At 36.3% G+C, this 22,067-nt stretch overlaps 1 protein-coding gene across 6 annotated transcripts in view; it reads right to left on the bottom strand.

Moving 5' to 3' along the window:
• The window catches only part of EIF2AK4 (eukaryotic translation initiation factor 2 alpha kinase 4), a 40,420-nt gene that overhangs the window by 6,908 nt on the left and 11,445 nt on the right, over positions 1 to 22,067 (bottom strand). For 4 of the 6 annotated variants that reach the window (XM_075502995.1, XM_075502999.1, XM_075502994.1 and 1 more), the window contains 25 exons: positions 21,322 to 21,857; positions 20,841 to 20,950; positions 20,132 to 20,289; positions 19,376 to 19,785; positions 18,561 to 18,630; positions 17,359 to 17,442; positions 16,007 to 16,129; positions 15,435 to 15,555; positions 15,164 to 15,199; positions 14,380 to 14,459; positions 13,569 to 13,670; positions 12,891 to 12,941; positions 11,650 to 11,886; positions 10,950 to 11,025; positions 9,159 to 9,280; positions 7,930 to 7,979; positions 7,668 to 7,836; positions 7,067 to 7,183; positions 6,290 to 6,355; positions 5,565 to 5,735; positions 4,820 to 4,954; positions 4,588 to 4,695; positions 3,691 to 3,819; positions 1,984 to 2,070; positions 527 to 639 (listed from right to left, as the gene is read on the bottom strand). In XM_075502995.1, coding sequence (XP_075359110.1) covers positions 527 to 639; positions 1,984 to 2,070; positions 3,691 to 3,819; positions 4,588 to 4,695; positions 4,820 to 4,954; positions 5,565 to 5,735; positions 6,290 to 6,355; positions 7,067 to 7,183; positions 7,668 to 7,836; positions 7,930 to 7,979; positions 9,159 to 9,280; positions 10,950 to 11,025; positions 11,650 to 11,886; positions 12,891 to 12,941; positions 13,569 to 13,670; positions 14,380 to 14,459; positions 15,164 to 15,199; positions 15,435 to 15,555; positions 16,007 to 16,129; positions 17,359 to 17,442; positions 18,561 to 18,630; positions 19,376 to 19,785; positions 20,132 to 20,289; positions 20,841 to 20,950; positions 21,322 to 21,857 — 3,461 coding nt within the window. Of the gene's footprint in view, positions 1 to 526; positions 677 to 1,983; positions 2,071 to 3,690; positions 3,820 to 4,587; positions 4,696 to 4,819; positions 4,955 to 5,564; positions 5,736 to 6,289; positions 6,356 to 7,066; positions 7,184 to 7,667; positions 7,837 to 7,929; positions 7,980 to 9,158; positions 9,281 to 10,949; positions 11,026 to 11,649; positions 11,887 to 12,890; positions 12,942 to 13,568; positions 13,671 to 14,379; positions 14,460 to 15,163; positions 15,200 to 15,434; positions 15,556 to 16,006; positions 16,130 to 17,358; positions 17,443 to 18,560; positions 18,631 to 19,375; positions 19,786 to 20,131; positions 20,290 to 20,840; positions 20,951 to 21,321; positions 21,858 to 22,067 lie in introns of those variants that run through there. The other 2 variants (XM_075502998.1, XM_075502997.1) reach the window with 2 other exon arrangements.

A 22,067-nucleotide genomic window follows, 5' to 3' on the forward strand; every position in this document is an offset into this window, starting at 1 on the left:
AAGATAGGATGATGGGGTGTTGCTGTGTACCCTGAGTCTTTGCCAGGTATTACTTTCACTTGTGCCAGCCAAGTGTACAGGTGTGCTACAATAACACCTTCATTTTTACCATATCAACACTGCCTCAGAGTGAAAGGGATTTGCTGCTTTAATTCTTTGATTACACAGTACTTTAATGTAATGGACTTCTGGTCAGTAACAGGGACTTGCAGGCAGTCCTGCCATACAAACGATACTGGTGTTCTAGTAGCATTTGAGCTGGATAACCGCATGACCTTTTAATTTATGAAGCACTATGGATGTTTGAATGTAACAGCAGCTAGGGAAATCAGTCTCTTTCTTAATCTCAGTAAAATTCTATAACCACACCTTTTGCTTTCTTTTCCCCTCAAAACGAATTCAAAGCTCTTATTCTTTATCAAATAAAATGAAGGTTTAACTGAGCATATCTTAAAATTATTTCATTAAACAAATATACATTCAGTTCTGATTTTTACTATTCACATTAACATGTTATGCTACTTACCTACTACATCTTTCATCACAGATTTTAGTTTTCAGTTTCTGGATCAGGTGATCTACTAAGTCAGATTCTAAAATCCTTTTCTCCGTCTGTCTGTCTTTCTCAAAGGATTTCACCTATGATGTAGTTCAGTGGTTCTTAAGATTGTTGATTCTTAAAGTAGCATATGAATAAACTTATCAAATTTAATCAAAACCAAACTGGATTATTCACCCGTTAAAGGTGAAGCAGTCAAAGGTAGGAAGCTATCATCATTACCAATCAATCACTACCAATTAAATCTTTGATTAATTTTTTTTTTCCCCCAACCAAATAATTTCCTCTGCATTCCCAAAGCTTAAACTAGCTTGGCTACTTGTATTTAAATGTGATAATTTTTTAACAGAATGGTTTATAGGTACAAATACCGTATTAATAGCAGCATATTTGGTTTTAGCCTTTTTTTTTAGTTGAGGAATTACGTTAGAATAAGGCTTGCCTTTCAGTTTGCAAGAGTTAGACTCAAACATTCAAAATGTAGAATATCTGCTCCATCTTTACTGGGAAGAGATTAATCAGTAGCACCATCATTCAGCTCATTAGCATGTTCTTTGTTGGTTTTGCTTCAATAAAGCCATATTTAAAATAATGCTCTGCAATAGTCTTGTGGAAGACATTGATGTATCACATTCTCATCATCGAAATCTACTTGTTCATACTGTTATTGCACAGTTATTTGCTATGTGCTACAATGACAAGGAGAGTGAATAACAAGTGAAAAATATTTTATAGTAATGCGCATTGGCTAGGTAACACGGTCACACCAGATGCTGCCAAATGGTTACGTTTTTTCAGTCAAAGAATGAATCTTTATTCAAAGAATAATGGTCTTTTTTGTAATAATCCAGAATCAAGAATATTTTAAAACTTTTAACTTCTAAAAAGGTACCAGAACCACAGGCTGCAGAACACAGAAGGTAGCAATTCATGCTGTGACACAGTCCAGTCTTTCCATCTTAACCTTAGCTTCCAGAGATAAGGAGTGTGGTTCAGACTCTGCCTGTTTGAACTACATGGATTTTTTTAGTTGTATGTTTTAGTTATATTTGTTTTGTAACATGGAAAGCTGTCAACTGGAAAGATCTCTGAGTCAACTAATACATTTTGTAGATTCAAATAAATTGGAGACAACAGAAACCTTTTTCCACGTAAAGACACCAATGACTCAAAGTCAAGCAAAGCCTGCACTAATTTTTGGACTTTCCTAGAGGAAAGGAGGTCTGTGAATAACAGCGTTACGGAGGGATAAAAAGCAGGCTTCTTCAGCTACTACTTAGCAACTGAAACTGTGTTTACCTGAATTCCATCTACTTAAATACTTTATCAAAAATAATCATGATCTTAAAAAAAAAAAAAAGAAATGCAGAACAACAGATTATAAATCTGAAACACCATCAAGCATTCTCTGGTTCCACACTTACCTTCACATGACTTCCTTCTTTATCTGACACAAGAGCCACATATGTAATCCCAGAGCATCTGCAATATTCCTGCAGTTCTTCCTGGGACTAAAATGGAAACAGGGGAAGGGGAATGGGACAGAAATTTGACAGATTATAAAATGATCACTGAAGTAATTCAGGTCTCCTGTCCTTAATTAAAATAACTTGATATGCAGCATTTACACTGATTATATAAGCTTCTAAGAGAGGAAAGCTTTATTAACAAGTCCAGAAGGTGAAACTTCATTATGCATATATTTGTCCACCTAATGCTCCTTAAAAATTGAAACCTGTCAAAGTCTACACTAGACAGAGAGAATGCCTAGGCCCTGAAGTCCTAGTTCCCACGTGGAAGGGCTAGCTGGATCTAGAAGTGCAGGGTCTAGATAACTGTAAAAACGTGCAATGTAACATCAATCAAACGGTTACCACCTCACTGTCTGCAACTCCAAGTAATAGCTCAGTTCTGCATGACTGGTAGTCTGTCATGAAAGCTGACTCCAGCTGCGTTTCATGTAAACCTGAGGCTGACTTACATTATTCTCAGTGCTGAGCTTACTGAAGGGCTTGCTACGTTGACTTAGCAGTGGGTTGCAGGACAGCCTTAGACAGAGGCAAGAACTACCCAAATCTTCATTCCTTAAGAATCGCAAAAAGAAAAGAACCCAGGGTAATCATAGAAAAAGCATAATGATCTGGATTTTTTTTCGGTTCTGAAGGATTGAAACTGTCAGAAATGTTACAGCAAAAGATTACAAAAAAGTCAGTCAATTAAGTGAGTGAGCTCAAAACTGTCTGCTCTGCAGCACATGACTCAGAATGAGCAACTGCACAGTGTTTCGTTAGTCACCAACTGGCATACTTAAAGGTGAGCCAGACTCATAATCCTCAGATAACTACCACCACTATTAAAAGGGACTTCAGCATTGCCATGTAGCTCACTACTCCAATGAGGTAGCAGTGGCTAAAGCTCTGCTTGGTTTCAACTGGAGAAAAAAGGAGCACAACTCAGATTGCTACTTTCTCTCCCTCCTACCACTTATCTCTTCAGGGACTACATGGGGACCCCATAGTGTATCTAGTAGCTCAGTTTACTAAACTGTTTTTCTAACAGTAGAATGATGTCAATATTCCCTCTGTGCCTGGTAGTCTTCAGCCATCTGGATATATTTAAAAGTTGATACTATTGTTTTGTTCCAGACGTGCCCTTTATTAAGGATTAGCTCGTTAATCCAGGGATCCTACTTGCAGCCCTCATTGAAAGGAAAATTTATTGCCTTCACTGGTACAAAATATGCTTCTGCTTTGAAGCATCCTCACTTCACTTAATTGGAGCTAACTGGCCCCATTTTAAATTCATTAAGTGACTCTCCCCCTTGATTTCAATAGGCCTTGGACTCCACACCCAGTGTATAATTGGGGAAGGTCACTTAATTCCTCTGTGCTCTGAGTAGTGCATAAAGATCCTCCATCACACTTTTAAATGCTCTGGGAGGTAGAGAGGAAGAATGCTGCAAGGCCAGTGAGACTTTCTTAACATTAATCTATCTGAATAGCACCCTACATGCTCAGTTTTATGAGTCTGTAACTCAATAAAAACTAGAAAAAATTGAAAAAGGATGGTCTCGGGCTGCACTAATCTTAGAGAACAACAATATACTTAACACACAGAGATAGAAATTCTACCTGGGACCAGTCGTACATTATTTCGGCTGGAATTCCTGCAGTCCAGAGTTTCTGAACAATATTGATAGCTCTACCCATTGACATCTGACCAGCACTTACAACCAGCAGGTCACACGAGCTGACAGAAACCTGAAGTGAAAGTAAAAACAAGGGGGACAATATTAGCCACAAGACTACCTTTTCCCCTTCATAAGGCAGTTAAAGTAACAAAGAAGGATAAATATACTAATGTTTTTCACAATGCATCAAGCTGAAAAAAAGGGGTTAGATCCACCTCTTTGTAGAGCCACAATCTACCTAAGCATGTTTGAAAGTCACTGAAGCTTAAATCTTTGACGAAAAGCACCTGCACAGCCTCAGCTTGTAAAGTATCCTAGCCTATTCTGTCCTTTCTTTCCCACTCTGCTTAGCAATGTTAATTTATTCTTATAAAGAAAAGTTAATAAAATACACATTCCACAACCAAGTGAAATTGTGTGACACTATGCAAAATAGTCAATTTTCTTAAGTTTCCTTCTATCTCCACCTTCTACACTTTTATAAAGGGAAAAGTGGTAGGGGCAAAGTAACACTTATTAGCTAAATATCCACAGTTGTACTCTTCCATCTGAAACAATTCACAGGCTGAGAAAAATGCCCCATTTAAATTAAAAATAAAAGGGTATAAAGCCTGAAGATCTTATCTTCCCCTAATTCTTATCTTACTAAGTAATTCTATGTAGAGAAACAAGAGAAAAAAAGGTCATCTTGATGTTTGGTGTCTATTTCAGTCTGGTATTATTTTGGAACACATCTGAACATCTTATTTTTTGCCCAACTGTGGCTACAGTTAGGTTACTGAACTGTCAGAAGTAAACAAACAAACGAAATCCCCCACCTCCCAAAAACCAGACTTACAGAATCCTCCACACTGGAAACAGCAGCAGTTATTTTATCTATAGCTATGCTGACTCCAACAGCTGAAGGAACTGGTCCTACCATCTGCGGCCCTCGAAATTGTGGAATCTCAAAACAAGACAAAAACAAAATGGAAGACCCAAATAGTTATCTCTGCAAAATATCAGAAAGTTTTTTCATTTTTTCATGGTTTTTTAAAAAAATCTAGATGCATTAAGAGATGAGCACATACCAGATGATCATATCTGCCCCCGGCAGCAAGAATTTCAGGCACAGTTCTTTGTCGTCTTTTCACGTATGCTATAAACTGAAAGATAATACCGTTGTGCTGCTGTATTTTGTAAACTAGTCCCAGATTTATGGAAACCTGTAAAATAAAAATTACTATGTGTATAAGACCTTTACCAATATTACCAGTTAATATAATTAATTTCCTATTAGCAGTATGGATTGAAAACACCGTTCTCACATAAGGAAGACATATGGAAGTACTCCTTATCTCCAAAACTTTAAAATACAACTAAAAATAAGGAAATGATGCTTTAATCTTAAAGCATCCCAAGAGACCTATAGCACAAAACCCAAACAGCAAGCCTCAAGGAAGGTGGAGGAGAGGAGGCTTTTAGTAGTCATCAGCTTTCTATATTTTTAAAATACTTGTAGTTTGTTTCAAAATTTAAAAAATTCCTTTATGCTCTAGGTAATGCCTTCAATCTTGGTTGGGGGAAAAAAAGTCTGTGTGTCATTAGATAGAAATTAAGCCAGAGACTTCTGACTGGAAGAGGTCTTATTCTTAAAATGCGTCTTTTTTAAAAAAAAAAAAAAATCAAAAATCAATGCCAGTATTATTACTTGCCATCAAAAGACACTGTGATGTGCTTTTTCTATTCTAAAATATCATTACTTTGTTTCCTGGCAAATTACAGAGCCCAGCAGCCTATAAATCAATTTATGTATTAGCAGAGTATTTTACAAACCTGAAGTTTTATGCCAAGTTGCTTTAACAGACCAATGATTTCCTCTAAATCCTTCATGCCATGCTTCAACAGCTGAGTGACACCCGGCTTTTGTTTTGTCATTGTGTTTAAAAATGGAAATACATTACTTGCTTCTCCCTTCTGCTCAATGAATCTGTAGAGTCGAGAAAGCTAAAAAAAAAAAAAAAAATCAAATAAAAAAAAGGTAGCACCACTGACAGGCTCATAATAGGTCACATCTGAAAAAAAGAAAAATATTTGACTTGGTGTGAGTGAAATATCTGCCTTTTTTGCTTGTTTTGCCCAGCAGCCTATTTTTACCTAGTGAACTGAGGAAAGGAATGGACAGGCACAAGTCTCATCAGGGTGTCCAGAAGTTAACCTCAACTCTTTATGCACATTCATCAACATTTGCAGACTTTTTTTAAGTTTCTCTCAGTTTGTTTTACTAAATACCACTGTACAGTATTCCATTTACCCTTTAATTTTTTCCACAGTCTGAAAAACACGTTTAAAACAACAAAGAAACTCAGACAGTTGCAATACTGACTTCCAGAGAGAACAGAGAACAAAATCGGACTGCTTCCGAAGAGACTGACCTATTTTGAATAGCAGATGTAACAGTTTATTTTCCTTACTCTGGTTGATTAAATTGCAAAGTAAATAAAATATTACTGACTTATGGCAAGTTACATGGAAATTAACACTGAATTAAAATTACTTACACTATTTGATGTGAGAGAAAGATTACAGAATTTGGCTTCTACTTCTCTTTTAGTTAGCTTTTCAGTCTACAAGAGAAACAGGTTTAAACGTATTCAACAATTGAGTTACCAAAAAAAAAAAATTACTATGCTGAGAAGAATTAAAACACAACTTTCCAATACCTTTAATTAAAGGTTGCATTTACAAACTGCAATAATACTGTAAAAGAACAAAACCAGTAACTAACACATTTTCCACCAATCTTGTAGTGAGGCCATATTCGGCTTGGTTTCAAGAAGCAACAAAAAGTATAAAAATACCAACTTTGTTGAAAAGCATTTCTGCATAAATACTGAAATGCTTATGTAAATTAATAAATGAAAAAAATAAAATGAAAGGAAATAAAAAAGACATTTTGTTGGGATTTAAACACTACCTTAATTATTCAAATGAATTTCATATCTTTTCTCTGCTTATAAGGTAGAAAAGACCAACATGAGATCAAGATCCATTTTCAAGTTTTTTTTTGAATAACCTACCAGTTCTTAATTGTACAGGTGAATCATTCTCTCATAAATACACATTTAAAAATAATCTTAAAACATCCCAATCTAGAAGCAATAGAAAAGTAATTAATCTAAGTTTACAGCCCAAAGATAGCCAGCCTTTTTATGTATCAACAGGATATTCTTTGTTATGCTGGCAATGGGCTGTTACTCATTGTTAGAGATACCTCCACAAAATAAGATACTCTGCAGTGATGATTACAGAGATTAGATTAATAACTAATATCTTACCACAGCATCATACAGAATGATGTAGACTTGATTGAGTTTATCCTCTGGTATTCCACAGTGCAAAAGTATAGCTTTCAGTAAAGCAGTGTGGTTCAAGTAAATAGTGTAATTTCTTTCCTAACGAAGGGTAAAGAAAAAAAGAAAGGAAGAAAGAAAAAAGTTTTACTTGCATTCCATTGGGGGGGTTAGGGTCCTAAACATTTAATAATAGTTCAAAACTAACTTCAGGCCTCTCCTTCCACCACCTACCTTCTACCACCTCACCTTCCATCTGTAACTAAAGAATGGCAAGGCTTGTCCCATTCTACAATAATCACTTGCCTGACAGAAGAAAGACGTTATTTCAATGGCACTGTAAAGATTCAATTAATATATCCTTTGCACACAAACCTATGCTTCATTTTAAGTTTACCTACGAAACATATTTTTTATTTAAATAAAAAATAGTGTTCTGTAAGTGACTATCGATAAAACGTGAAAACAGTTCTGTACTTGTTAAGGGTAAAGGAACTATCCTTTTTAAACACATTAGACTAAATATTTACTTAGATTAAAATTTTAGGATGGAAAAGAGAGCAGAGGGGATGATTAGAGAATCTACCTGTAGCACTGAAAACTCTTGAATGATTTCTGAAATGGCATAAATTGTTTCTGCTACAGGCAAAAAGCTATTTCCAGTAGATGTAATGATGTCAAATGCACACTCTAGGAGTTCTTTGGGATGACAGCGGTCTAACCTCCGAGGTCTGAAAACTCGCTCTATACAGTATCTAAAGGAAACATTGAAGAACGAATCAGCATCTTCAGTGGTCACTGTCATAAAGCATGGCATCTGTGCAAAATGCCACCTCTATGTCCCTTACCTTTTCAAGTTTGAGATGTTATTTCTAGCTACAAATCTTGCAAATGGAATCTGAAAAACAAAATACATGAAAATTGTTGAAACAAAACATTGTCTGACTAGGCTCTGAAACTGGAGATGAATTACTACCGTGCAGTAACACTTGTACTCTCACATGTGCAATAATGCCTTAAATATTTGCCACAGCCAAGTAATATTAATCTAATAATCCCTGCTGCAAGTTTTAAACAGAACAAGTTCCTAGAAGAGCTTGGAAAGGGAGACAAGGACCTTTCTTAATTACCCTAATGCATGGAAAATGCATCATAAATAGACTATGAGCATATTAAAATGTACAAGTGGGTATTTTGCTGTTTACATGAAGATACAAAGGACTATTTTTTAATAAGTCTTTGGTCAACACATTTTCCAAAACAAGTAATTCCAACAGAAAGATCAATTTTGTAGATCCTGCACAAATCCTTAACTGTGAATCGTATTGTATAGCTTGATGTTATAAATGCAAAGGAAGGGTGAGTCAAACTGATCTCAAATTAATGAAATGGAATATAAAAAGTCAGGTTCTTTAACCATCAATAATAAACAAAAAATATAACTTAAAGCATTTAGGTGTTAAATTAAGTGCAAGGTAATTAATTAGGCTAACATTGCATATAATTGGGTGTTACTGATAGAGGAATCACAGACAGTAAAATCTGAACTGTGCAAACAGCAATTCCTCTCAAGAGTAGAATGATCCTTGACAACATCTGTTTGAGGAACATAAAGCTGGGCAGACTGTTACCCACATTCTCTATGAAGACATATAAATAAGAAAGGCATGGCAATATTAGAATTTTCACTGGTCGTTGGAAAAGTCTTGTCTCCTATATGCGCAAGAAAAAACCTCCAAAACCCACAAAAACATAAAACAAACCAGCGGTGACATTTATCACATTTATAATATGGCATTCTTTTCATTTGTGTTTAAAAAAAAAAAAAAAAACAAACAAAACACCAAACCACACGACTTCTCTCTCTCTTTATTTCTCCCCTATGTGGTCAGGGCTCCATCTGCCAAGACGAGGAGTACAGCATTAAGGAATACAGGAACAGACACTGAAAGATACACTACTTCAGCTGTCAGAAGTATAAGCCTAAATCAAATTTGTGACTAGTGAACCAAAGGTATCTAGAAACACTACAGCACTGTTCAAACCCAGCTTTGTCTGCAGATATGATACTACTTACTCTGAGGTCATAAGGAAGCATTACCAGCATCCCACTGTGATCCATGAAATATGAAGCTTCATTATGTTCGTATAGTTTTTTATTTCTGGGCATTAGCAGTGGAGTATGCAGCTTGATGGCTCCTGCACAAAACCAGTAAAATACTATTATCTCCTATTTCAGAAGTAACATCTGCTTTTTAGAAGGTCACGAACAACCTTGCAGGGCATGATAGTCTTGACCAATACCTTTTAAATATTACATTATTTTAAGTGTCCTTAGTAGACTTTCCTCTTCCACCGTTTAAAGAAAGCCATCAAACAAACTTTGATGTTCTATCTTGCACGCTTCTTGGGGCTCAGCAGGCAGCCCACAGAGAAACAGTGGAAAACTGCCAATTCCACAGCCCCAGCAGAATCCTCACCTCGCCCTCCCTCTTTAGACACCACCTTTCACAAAAGCATGCATACGAAACAGATGAGAAACTCTACAGATACCAGTAGTACTGTTTGGGTCTAGAGGCACTTCCATAGAGAATAAATATTGTTCAGACATGTTGCATCCTGTGTCACAAAAATGTACTAGAAGTGTTTATGGTTCACTTTAAAACCTCATAAATACCTTATTTTCTGGCTGTATTTTGCAACCATCTATCTGTATGAATCCAATCTTCACTGAAACCTTACTATTAACCATAACATCACTAATCACTGAAAAATACTTTCCCGTTTTAAATTCTCTACTGATCCTCAAACAGCTATTTTATTATAGAAGCTTTACTCATCAATTAGATTTCAACATAAAAATTTAAAATCAGGGGAAAAAAAAAAAAGCCCCAAATACAAGGAAATGCTTCTAACAGTTACAGACAGCAGATACAATCTAATGGAAAAAATATATACCCCAAACCCCCATTTTTCTTCCAAAAGAATGAAAACATTTCAGTCGCTAAAATGCTGACAAACACTTTCCAAAGTCTGTCAAGCTTTTAAGGGGGGGGGGGGGGGGGGGGAAGTAACTTCTCCTTACTTGACTTCGCACTTCTCAGTTTCTCATTCTTTTGTATTGCCAAACTCCGATCATGCTTAATTAGATTATGATATATTAGGAAATCTCCCAGTTTCTAGTTTAAAATTATCTATTTTTATATGTATCATGAATGCCTATAAAACAATACAATTTATAACATTTCAAATGTGACAGTGTGTGCATAAGTTTTCTTCCTCTCTTAAAAACTGATTTTAAGCAAATACTATTACTAATGGCTGGATAGAGTCCTGGAAAGAAAAACCAAAGACTATTAAAAACCAGGACACCAGCTCTGGCTCAGGAAGTTCCTGAACAGCAAATTATTGCTAAGAGCAGTATCACTGAAAGTACCACTATACACTTGCTCTGTTTCCACGCTCTTTCTTAGGCCATTCCCATTCTGGCTATATTCAAAGAAATGTTACGGTACTACATGGATGCTTGGTCTTTCACTATAGAGCTATCCTTATACTCAGATCTAGATTTTATGTAACACTCCCTACCTCTAAAAGCTCACACAGACTTACCAGAACAACCAAATACATTTGAAGATATAATTAAGATTTTCACTGTTCTTTCTGTAGAAAATTAATTCATTTGGATTTGAAGTTAACAGCTATTACTGGCATGCCGAAATAACAGCAAAAAAAAAGTAAAAATTCAAGTGATATGCAACTACTGAACATACTTTCTGACTCATGTGATAGCAGTAAAACCATTCCATTCTCTTAAATCCATTCAATCATGAAAAAGGAAACGCATGACTTTTGTAAACACACCCACCGTGTCTTTTAAATATCCGGCTGACAATCTCACATACATGCTGCTGTATCTTGGCTGCCCAAATAGAAAAACTACCCTGAAACCATCACAAATAAAAAGTACATATATAATTCATATGTCACCAACACTCCATGTAATATAGGCAATCATTCCATGTAATACAGGCAATAAGCATTCTGCTATCTCATCCCGCTATAATAAATTGTAATGCTTACATAATAAAAAAATAACTACAGCTATACAAAGCGTTATTGTACTGTCACCTTGTATTTCTTTAGATTTAGAAAGATTTAAGAGTTGAGAAACCGAGGAGGATTACTTTGATTGCCATGATTAGAAAGGGAATAAAACAGTCAGACGCAACACATTCTGTTGGCAATCAGATGCAAGTACCATTAGTTTGACAGAAATTCAGAGTAAAGAAAGTAGTCATCTGGACGTAAGCTTAAAGCTTTAGCTGCTACAATCAAACACAGCTCATTTCTTCATTGAAGAATGAATGTAAGGTTCAAATGGGAAGTGGTTATTCAAGCCCACATAGTACAGATTGTAACTTTAAATGGGAACTAACGCGAAGGTTAATCTTAAGAGATAACGCAATTCTCTCAAAAATCTTAAGAGTTTACCTGTATAAACTTTTTTTTTTTTAAAATCCAACACAGGAAAAAAAACCCCATGTGTCCCCTAAACACCTACAAACCTTCAGCATATCACTGTCATAGGTATAGTCTATAGCTGGAGATATACGCTGTGAAAATATCTGACTCATCATAGTCCGGTAGGCCTTTCCATCCACATTTGCTAAGGTATGGTGGAGTACTTCATGGAGTTCAGACTCTTCCATTTGTGGTGGTGGAAGATGTTCACTTTTTAACAGCTCCACAGCTGTTGGTCGTGCTGCAGGATCATGGTTCAGGAGCCATGTAATAACCAATCTCTACAAATTAAATCAAAATTTTATAGTTTAGAAAAATTTTATATATTAGCAGTATTTACAGCAAACTTCTTAGTCACATCACATTAATAAAAAAATTATGAGACTCTACAGGGGACAAAAAAAGCAGGATCTGAATCTTTGGGGTGGATATTCTTTGCTTATTAAATTTGAAATATCTTTTATTGTGTTATTATCTCAATAAAATTTACTAAAACACAAAAATTATTAGAAACGTGCCTCCTGGGATGACAAAATACATAGTATCCTTTGTTGTTCTGTGTTATGCTAGCTCTGACATCTCTTTATCAACAAAGTTAAGAGAAAGCAGAATCATATGCATAACAACAAAGATTTAAGAGTTACAGATATTAAAGAAGGGGGAATCTTCCTGGCATATTTCAGTAAACTGTACAAGATGGAAACATTTTTATGGTACTATTAACAGGCAGATTGCTGTTTCACATGGGTAACAGACAAAGAGCTAATGCTAATGGTCGACAAAAGAGTCCACTAGCACAAGGAAAAAGTTATCTAGATGGTCCAGAAAAGATTACACTGCTCCTTATCACTTCATTTCTCTGCCATGGAGGCATCCATAACAGATCTTGGCAGGTCTTTTCAAACTCAGAACAGTCAATTTAGCTTGCATACCTCTGTGTTCTGTGACACAGATTTCTTTCAAAAGTTTTAAGTTAAGAGTTAAACAATATAGTTGTCATTTGTCCGAGCCTAAAAAGTCAAAATTGTCCCTCAGAGCTTAAAAGGTATGCCAGTGAACTTTGCATTTCTTTATGACTATCCTCAGGGAATTTTGTGGGTAAGTATATTTCTGTGTCAACTTAGTATACTCTTCTGAGACTTTTTTTGGTTTTCCTTACTTTGGTCTAATGTCATGTAATAAGAACTTGGTAGAGATTACTAATTTAAAATGAAGGGGGGAAAAAAATTATAATTAACATTTCTTGACAGGGAATACGTAACAGTTAAAATGTCTTCAAAATTACCTGCTTTGCATGCTTGACTTCATCAAAGTCTTTAGGAAATACAATAGTGGGCTACAAAAACAAAAACCACATTTGAATTATAACAGGCCATCCAGCTTGCTCAGGCTAGTCTTATTTTTAAGTTCTACATATTTAAACAGAGAAACTAAGTGTTTTTATTGTCCATGGGGGAAAAACAAAACAAAACAAAAACAAAACAAAAACCAGAAAAAAACCCACATGGTAAGTTTAGTTTGAAGAGCTAAAAGGAAAAAGAATGTCACCAAAATGCTTTTATGATGTTTTATACAATGAAGATACAACCCATAATCACAAGCATTTACCAACTACAAATACCAACTGGATCCTGAGACACACCCACCAGGTCTAAACCTGGGTGTACTAAAGCCATGATGTCTTTATCTGACATTTACACCTCTAATGTTTTGCACTATAAAAATTAATTTCACAGATAGAACACTGATGGAAATACCATTAGGGAATCCACAGTGCATTAAGGGAATGTCAGTACCAACTCCAATTTTATTTTTCACTTTTCATTATAGATTTTATAAACTTTTTTTTTAAAGCATTCCCTGTGGAAACATTTTTACTATGTTTTGCATCCTTTTACTTCTCTTAACAAACTATTTGATGCACAGAGTGCACCTTACATACCTTTTATATCTGTGTACTTACCAGTCTTAGCTGACCAAGAACAAAGATCCTTTCTGATGCAGTAATCATGGGATGGTAAGACATTTCAAAGAATATTATGCCCAGGCTGAACAGGTCCACTTTCTAAGGAAGAAAAAAATGGAAACTTAAATGTAATGCATGTGAATTCTCTGCAGAAGATGATAGCAGAGAAAAAATAATGTTTTGGTTAAATTTCACAGTATATTACAGCTGGAGAAAAGGGTGGGGTTTTTTGTGGTTTTGTTTGGTTTTTGGGTTGTTTTTTTTTTAATTGTTTGTTAAGTGACACAATGCATTAAGATTTGGTAGACTTCAATGCCTTCTATCATCACAGCACTGCCATGATGTAAAGAACTCCCACTTTGAAAACATTCTTGCTTTGAAATTCATCTCGCCTCTGCATATAAATAGGATCCTCTTTGATGAAAAAATGCACCCCCACCTCCCAAAATCACAGTCGAGGAATCCAGGAGAGCAATATATACTTCTGATCATGACATTTTACCTTAACTAAAGACTGTAAAATTTCTATCCTATTCATTTACCAAGGTCCTTCATGACTACCTGCTTTCAACTTGAAGTCACTGGCACCTAGTCATGGTCACAGCACAGGCAGAAAATCTGACTTGCCCACATCCTTCTATCCTTGGTCTCCTCTCAAAGGATTATCTCTCATTCCTTTGCTTATCACAGCAGTCCCACCACACCCTGCTCCACCTTGAATTCACCTTTGTTAGGCACAAATGACCTAAATTATACCTGGTACCTTAGATTCCATGCTACCTTTTTATTAAGTCTACTCTAATCATACCTGATTGTATGTAGACTTAGTGCTTCCTTGGACCTCTGGGCTGACATACAGTGCGGTGCCAATCATCCCTGTCAAATTACCTACATGGCAAAAGATGGAGAGTACTAGTTTCAAGAAAGTGGGAGAGAAATGCACCATCAAAGTCAAGAAAAACACTCACTCATCTTCTGTCCTCATTTCTTCTAGGTTGGAATGCAGTCCTTATTGAGAGACACCCAGTCAAGAACAGTTTGCAAAACAGTTCTTACCTTCATATGTCAAGTATCTGTGTCTGTCTATAGTAGCTAAACCTATCTATTGCTTTACAGAATTGTAGTAGGTCAGCACACAAATGATATAACTAAATTTTACTTCCATTACACTCATCTTAAGACACACAACATACTAAAGTTTTCTCAAAACACAAAATTCAGCCTGTTACGGAAGGTGTCAGAAAAGCCCCAACCAAAAAAAAAAATCCCTGAAGTCTTGAAATTGTCCTGCACAGGCAAGAGAACAGAAGTGCAGATGGAACAGATACACAGGATCTCTATGTACCTCACCATGAGAAAAGCACTGATCTATGGCAGAAGGCTAGCAGTGGCAGCAAGTTCATTTTTAGATAACAGTAAAAACTGCCAGATTATATATAACATATCTACTCAAAAGTTGGTGGTTGTTTTTTCCCCCAGTATAAAAGGTTTTATTTTCAAAGAATGAATGGAAGTTCTAACAGAGTATACAAGACTGCAGAATATAAGCATTTGCTTAAAATCGTTTAGAACAAGCTACTACATAAACTAACCTGATGGGTCAGAAACAGCAGAACTATCCGAGTGATCTTCTTTTTTAGAAACCACCTGAAATCAGGAAAACAGACATATTGTAAATGGCACTTGAAATGCTTCTGTTGGCTTTTCTTGCTTTGGTTGGCAGTACATGGTTTAATTCTAGAACCTTAGAAATAAAAAAGTTTATGGCATTCACAATATATACTCTAATGAGCACTATGCTTTTATGTTTTATTTTCATCTTTCATGTTATTACAACACCAAATTCAAGTTTTTTTCATTCACTTTCAGTTGTACTTACTGCATTTGCTGGATGATCTGTAGCTAAACCAAAATCACCAATTTTGACATGATCATCTGAATCTAAAAAAATGTTCACAGGTTTCAAGTCTCTGTGGATCATTCCCTGTTAGAGCAGGAGGGAAAAAAAAAAAAAAAGACCCACAGAATATTAAACAACCAACACAATTCAAAATAAAATTCTACAGTAGACTGGAAAATGGTACTACATACTTTTATTACAGTGGGAAATCTACTGCATTAAGTCACTGATGATTAATTTTGAAGTAAGACTATAGCCCAGAAGCTTGAAATTATTTCCAGTGCCACCAGGCACCTAACAAAATGTTTCTAAAGGTGGTCAAAGGTGACAAAGGGAAAAATTTGAAGTGGTCCGTTATCAAATTCAAGTTTATGACAAGATAACCTAAACCCCTAGAACAGATTAATAATGGAAAGGGCAAGGAATGAACCTTGCTAATAAACACTCAAAAATGAATAGAATATGAAGAAACTCATACAGAAAGAGGCATAACATAGATATTATGGACAGGTCATTAACTGTCATATTTACTAACCTTTTCATGGATGTAAGCTAACCCATCTAAAATTTCTCGGAAAAGCCTCCAAAGCCGACTGGTGTCTTCATATAATCCTTGGTCAATAGTATCCCTTAATGTACTCTTTTCACAGTACTCCATCTTCAGTTGTGCATATGTAGGGGATGGAGGGAAGAAAGAGCAGTTTTGTCAAGAAAAGAGACCATCAGAAACTTGTACCTGTGTGCATATTAACGCCTGGTTCTGTAACACACATTTTAGGAGCAAGTAGTATCACCAAAACATTCAGCTGTTTAGAATTTTCCTGAGAGCTGCCTTTTAGTTAGAAAACATGTATTCATTTACAGGTCCTATCCCATTTTCTGGGACAATGGTACAAGCTTGTAGAGCAGTATATTCTCTAACATAAATGTTAAAAACAAAGCGAAACCAGCTAAGCCAAAACATATGTTTAAGCCAAACTTTAAAGAATTTCTGGCTTTATTGTACTTGGTGTCTTCAACTGCTTATATTATGAATATACATAACACATGCAAACAAACTTATTAAAATCTAATTCCATCTAATTGTACCTTCCTTCCATACAAGCTCTAGCAATAAGTGTGTTATAAAAATTGCACATCACCACAGAACAGCTAGCTATGATAGTCGACTTCCCCCAGAAACAGTCTAACTCCTAATACAAAAGGAGATGTGTTGTCAGTAGTAAAGCCTGAAGCTGCAAACCTGTGGGAATTTTATTTTGTGCCTATTGTTAGGGCCATACAATGGCTTTGCAGATTACTGTTTTCTGTTAATGAAAGCGCATACACAATATAGTGCCTTTGAAGAGAATGAGGAAGTTTTCACATCTGTGAAATACAACTTCCCTCTGAAAGTTAACATAGTATACTTCAACACCACATTGGGAATTAACATAACCAAACTCAAGAACACCAGCTACAGCATTAGGGGGTTGGGATAGATATTCTAAACAAATAACAAGCACAAGGCAAAACAATGCCTTGGAAACTACGGACTCAAAAAGGTTGGTTGGTTTGGTTCTTCTAAGGTTAGATCAGGAGTTGCCAGGAGTTGCCAACTTTTACTTGTACACAAGCAGCAACAATGATCCCATTACATGCTATGGCACTACAAAACTTTGCTCTCTCCAGGCACAACTATAGAGCCTCGTGAGGCGTAACAAGCCATGTGCGCTGCACAGTGCCTTCCACCAGCCAAACCTTTCAGAAAACCAGTCTATTGCAAAAACGACATTAAACTTAGTCCAATTTGCATTTTTTAAAGGTCATTACTTTTCTCATGAAAACCAGTAATTAATCTCTGCAGGTTGGAATAAACAGTATCCTTTTATCTGAAAACGCAAGTACCTGAATGTAAAGGTAATGCACTGTCTGAATGACTGGTGTCCTGTCTTCTCCTCCATGGCTATTCTTTTCATTGCCTTCTTCATCCTTTATCACAATAAAAGTAACAGAACAGTTAGCTACAGGAAGCTGTCCAAAGTTTTGTTATGCATACTGCTATTTTTTAATGGCTGGAACGCATTGATGAGAACTCACCTTCTATGGCTAGGTTTGAATAACAGCAAAATAATATATTGACATTTTTGTAATGCCACTGCTTTTAAAGAAGCTAGAAAAACAGGTTTGACCCAACTCTCATTTTCAAGAGAATGAGTAATATTTTGTCATTATTAGACACTGGAGGAAAAACATTCCAGAAGATCTGGATGAAACCTAAATCTCAAAGTGTGTCACATTAAAAAAAAAAAAAAAAAAAAAAATTTGAAACTAAAATATACAAAGCTTACTCAATAGAATAATGCAACCCCCGCCCCCAACCAACAACTTTGATACAGTGTGTATATATAGTGACAAAAAATGCACTGCTATATTATTAAATTATATGTGGAAAGTTTTCTCATGCCAACGTATATTACAACAGAAAGAGGAGGGAGATGAAGCTTTCATAAGAGCATTTTACAGATCATCAGGATTGGCAATGACAGATTCTAGATGCTGTAGAAAACCATGCATTAGCTTTCTAGTGATACAGTGCACGACTGCGCACAGCAAGTGCCGTGATACAAAAATCTTAAAATCAACTAAAACCTTACACATTATTCTGACTTCCCGTCTCTTTTTGACTGCTGGCAATATGTATTGTCACCACTTTTTGAAAGTTGCTAGTATGAGCAAATATATTGGTTTATATCATCTAAAAGCAGAACAGAACTTTACCTTTCAGATCATGTGAGGCAATCCACATAGCTGATAAATCATGTACATACTGAAGTGTTAAACTTGCAATAACCAGGCTCATGACTATAAAGCACAACTCACATTTAGGTCAATGAACACTATGGGAAACAGAATCCAGATCAGCTGCATCAGACTGATTTCTATAGAATGCAGGTCACGATGGCACATCATTTACTCTAATGAAATGTAACGTTATACAGTTTTGTACTTATAACAGAAGTGAAACAAAACTTCCCAACTGACCTGTTTGCTTGTCAAAGACTATTTTACGATTTTTCAATTTTCGCTAGCTTTATCTTTATACTTACTGGAGGATGATCTTTACTGTTTTCATCCTCGTTATCAAAAATTATTTCACTTTCAGAATCTGTGGTTGGCCTGTTTAAAAAGAGGAAGAAGAAAAACAAAAAGTTTTGGGTACCAAGAAATATTTGCTAAGAAATCTGGAAACTATTTGCGGAAAAAAAGAAAATCTAAGCTTCTGCTGAAGATCTTCCATATGCCATAAACAAAAAAGCAAAACAAAACAAAACCCAAAAAAGTATCCTGCTTGCAAAGCAACACTTCTTTTGACAGTCCAGTCTCTTAAAGAGAAGGTATATATTTGCATCAGTACAATTTAATTTCTATATTCAATAAGCAAAACTGAAGTAAGGTTACTTACTTGCTTAAGCCAAAAAGACACCATGAGTGAAAGAACCACTCCATACACAGAGGCAAGTATGGAATATGTCAGTAAAAATCAAAACAAAAAAGAAAGGACAAGTAAGGTATTTTTCAGGATTTGTAACCTTTCTCTGTTACTGTTTATTAAACACTTTACTCTCAAGGTTGGAAAAGACAGTCCAACATAAAGTAAACAGTCATACATTCTGACACAAATGATAAGAAACTTCTAGAAGCCTAAACCAAAACTTTCCTCATACAGTGACAGTTTTTAGCTACAAATTTTCCTCCCCCTGGCTATCTGACTGCTGGCAAATACACTGTTTTTGAACCAGGGGTCAGAACAAAAAAGCAGTGAACTACCTCTGACAAAAGAAACGAGAATGATAAAAGACACAAACTTGGAAAAACCAATGCTGCTCATGTTCCCTATAGTGCCAATACTGAAGCTACTTACAAAAATGAATGTGAGAACACCCCATCGCCGTCATCGTCGTCATCACTGGACTCCTGATCAGCTCCACTGAATTTGTTGCTGGAGGATCTTTCACACGAAGTACTCCACTCAACTGAACTTGTCAAAACTGGAGGAGGAGCATTAGCTTCCACATCATTTGTCTCCTCAGTGGTAAGTATGAAGAGACCGGCTTTGGTGGGCGTTCTTTTTTCTTCAGTTGTTTCAGATGACGCAGTGGGAACAGGACTTTCATGTTTCTCTATCCAAGCATTGTAATACCTCACAATATTCTCATGGTTCAAGCGGGAAACTAATGTTACTTCCCCCTTAATCCTCCGAAATTGCTTGCTGGCAGGGTTTATGCGGATACGTTTCACAGCATAATAGCAACCATCAAGCTTATTTCTCACCTGCAAAATTCAAACAAATCTAAAGTCAAATGCTTATAAATGCTTTACCAAGTAGAGCCAGAAGTAGAATAATTTCATGGAAAAGGAAGTTTTCCTTCCACCTGGGAAATGACTACATTTCAAATGCAAGCTTTCTCATACTGACAGGCTTCTCCCCAGACTTCCAGCAACCTCTTGCAAAACTTATCAGCCTATTCAATTCCAGACAAAAACCACAACACAGGCACAGCACACTAGAAGATAATAAATAAAACCATGCAAGCATTGACTATATTGTTTTGCTTCAGAGAAAACAAACACATCCCCAGAAAGGATTCCACAGAGGGAAATAATTTTTATACCATACCTTGATGACTGCTCCAAAAGCCCCTTTGCCGAGTAATTTTAGCTCTTCAAATTCATTGTAGTAGCGTGAGAATTGTCTCTGTGTTTCTGTGAAGAACGAAGCGCTGGATATCTGACTGCTGGGTACAACTGTCTCGACGCAATCTATACCTGCCGAATCTGCAACAAGGATATCAAAGTCACCTCCACTGGCAGTATGGGGGTATGGGGATAAGGCACAAGGGACTTTCCAATAAGCATCAGGAAGAACATAACACCTAAATAACTTCAAGTGCAGCTAAAACCTAAAATACAGAAGTGCTCTGCTCTGTAGAGTTAAAGGTACAAGCATAAACCTTAATACAGTTTTTAGTTACTAACATTAGTTATGCTGGACAAAGGAACTGCTTCTAACAAGAACATAACAAGGGAAGAACTCTCATTGGAACAGCATCTTCCAAGGACAAAGTTAAATCTGACATTTACACCATGCAGGAGGCGGATGAATTTACAGGTTTAATTAAAGCATTAGCTTCTTCTACTGATGAGACGACAGTAGTCGGTCCACCCCAGCTAGTCATGAATATAGAAGTTACAGACCATACTAGCTTTTTAGTTAATGTAAAACATTTGTGCAGTCTTGTGAAGCTCTAGCACAGCTCAGTTTTTCTGTTACTGCAGGCATGAAGTTCACTTATTTAGCAGAATATGGAAAGAACCAAGTTTCTTACCATCTAGATTTTCTTCAGCTACAGGTATTTTCATTCGTGGAACGTTTATAAAACTGTGTTGTAACAACTGCTGAGGAGTCCATCTTTCCTTATCTTCCAAGCAAACACATCTGTTAGCAAACCAAGAGGAGAACTGTTCAAAGACCTATTCCATATCAGGCCTAAATGTTCAGAGGTCTCCTTATATTTAAGAAATTATCACCTTTATCATTCAGATAGGAATCGGAAGCAAAGACAGACTAAATGATTTCCCCACAGTGACACAAAAAGTTGGTTGCAGAGCAGAGAAGAGAGCACCAGACCTGTTCTCCCGAATCCCAGATTAGCAGCCTGACCCGTGAGGGAGCAATCACCTCTTCTCTAAAAACTGTAACTAGCAACACACGGGGATTTAGCTGTTCTTTCAAAAACTGTTCAAATCTTTTTAAGAAAAAAAAAATAAAATCAAAGACAAAAAGATACAGGAACGCAACAAACATACTTTTCCAGAAAGTCTTGGAAGTCAGCAGGCAAACTGGTAGGAACAGCAACTGGATATTCCTTAGCGACTTGTCCCTGGCTGAGTGAAAGCAGAAGCAAGCCCAGACTCCATACATCTCCTTTTTTTCCAGGTTTGCTGGGAAGACCATCCTCACTAAAACGAACTTTGGTCTGCTCAAAAACATCTGCTTTGCAGATATCAGCTAAGCGCTTGGAAATGCTGTAGTCCGTCACCTTGATGTTTCCTTCAGCATCTACCAGGATACTGGAAGCACAAAGAACTTTGTGCACTACTGAATTAGTGTGCAAGTAGTCGAGAGCTGACAAGATCTGGGTCACATAATGGCGCAACTGCTCAATTGGAACTGGAGTTTCTTTGTGTAAGTATGTAGAAAGGCTGCAACCACTTATGTGCTCTACTAAAATGTCCACCACAATTGAATCGTCCCGTTCTTTAAGGTTCATACATTTATAATGTACTATGTTTGGGTGACTTAGCTTCGTCAGTGAGCTGAACTCTGTTTCTGCACCCTGAAGCTGTTAGAGAAACACAACATAACATGCATTGTGTCATATCTCATGAACACACCACTACTAAAATATGTAACATATACAAAATACATATAAAATATATTACATTCCCACCCTTTTCTGAAAAGGAAGTATTGTACACAAGGGGCAAGAACAACTTCGGTTTCTGCCAGGTAAGCTTGATTCCCTCTTTCTTCAGAATTTTAATAATTTATT

This window comes from Mycteria americana, chromosome 5, assembly GCF_035582795.1.
Source record: "Mycteria americana isolate JAX WOST 10 ecotype Jacksonville Zoo and Gardens chromosome 5, USCA_MyAme_1.0, whole genome shotgun sequence".
NCBI lineage: Eukaryota > Metazoa > Chordata > Aves > Ciconiiformes > Ciconiidae > Mycteria > Mycteria americana.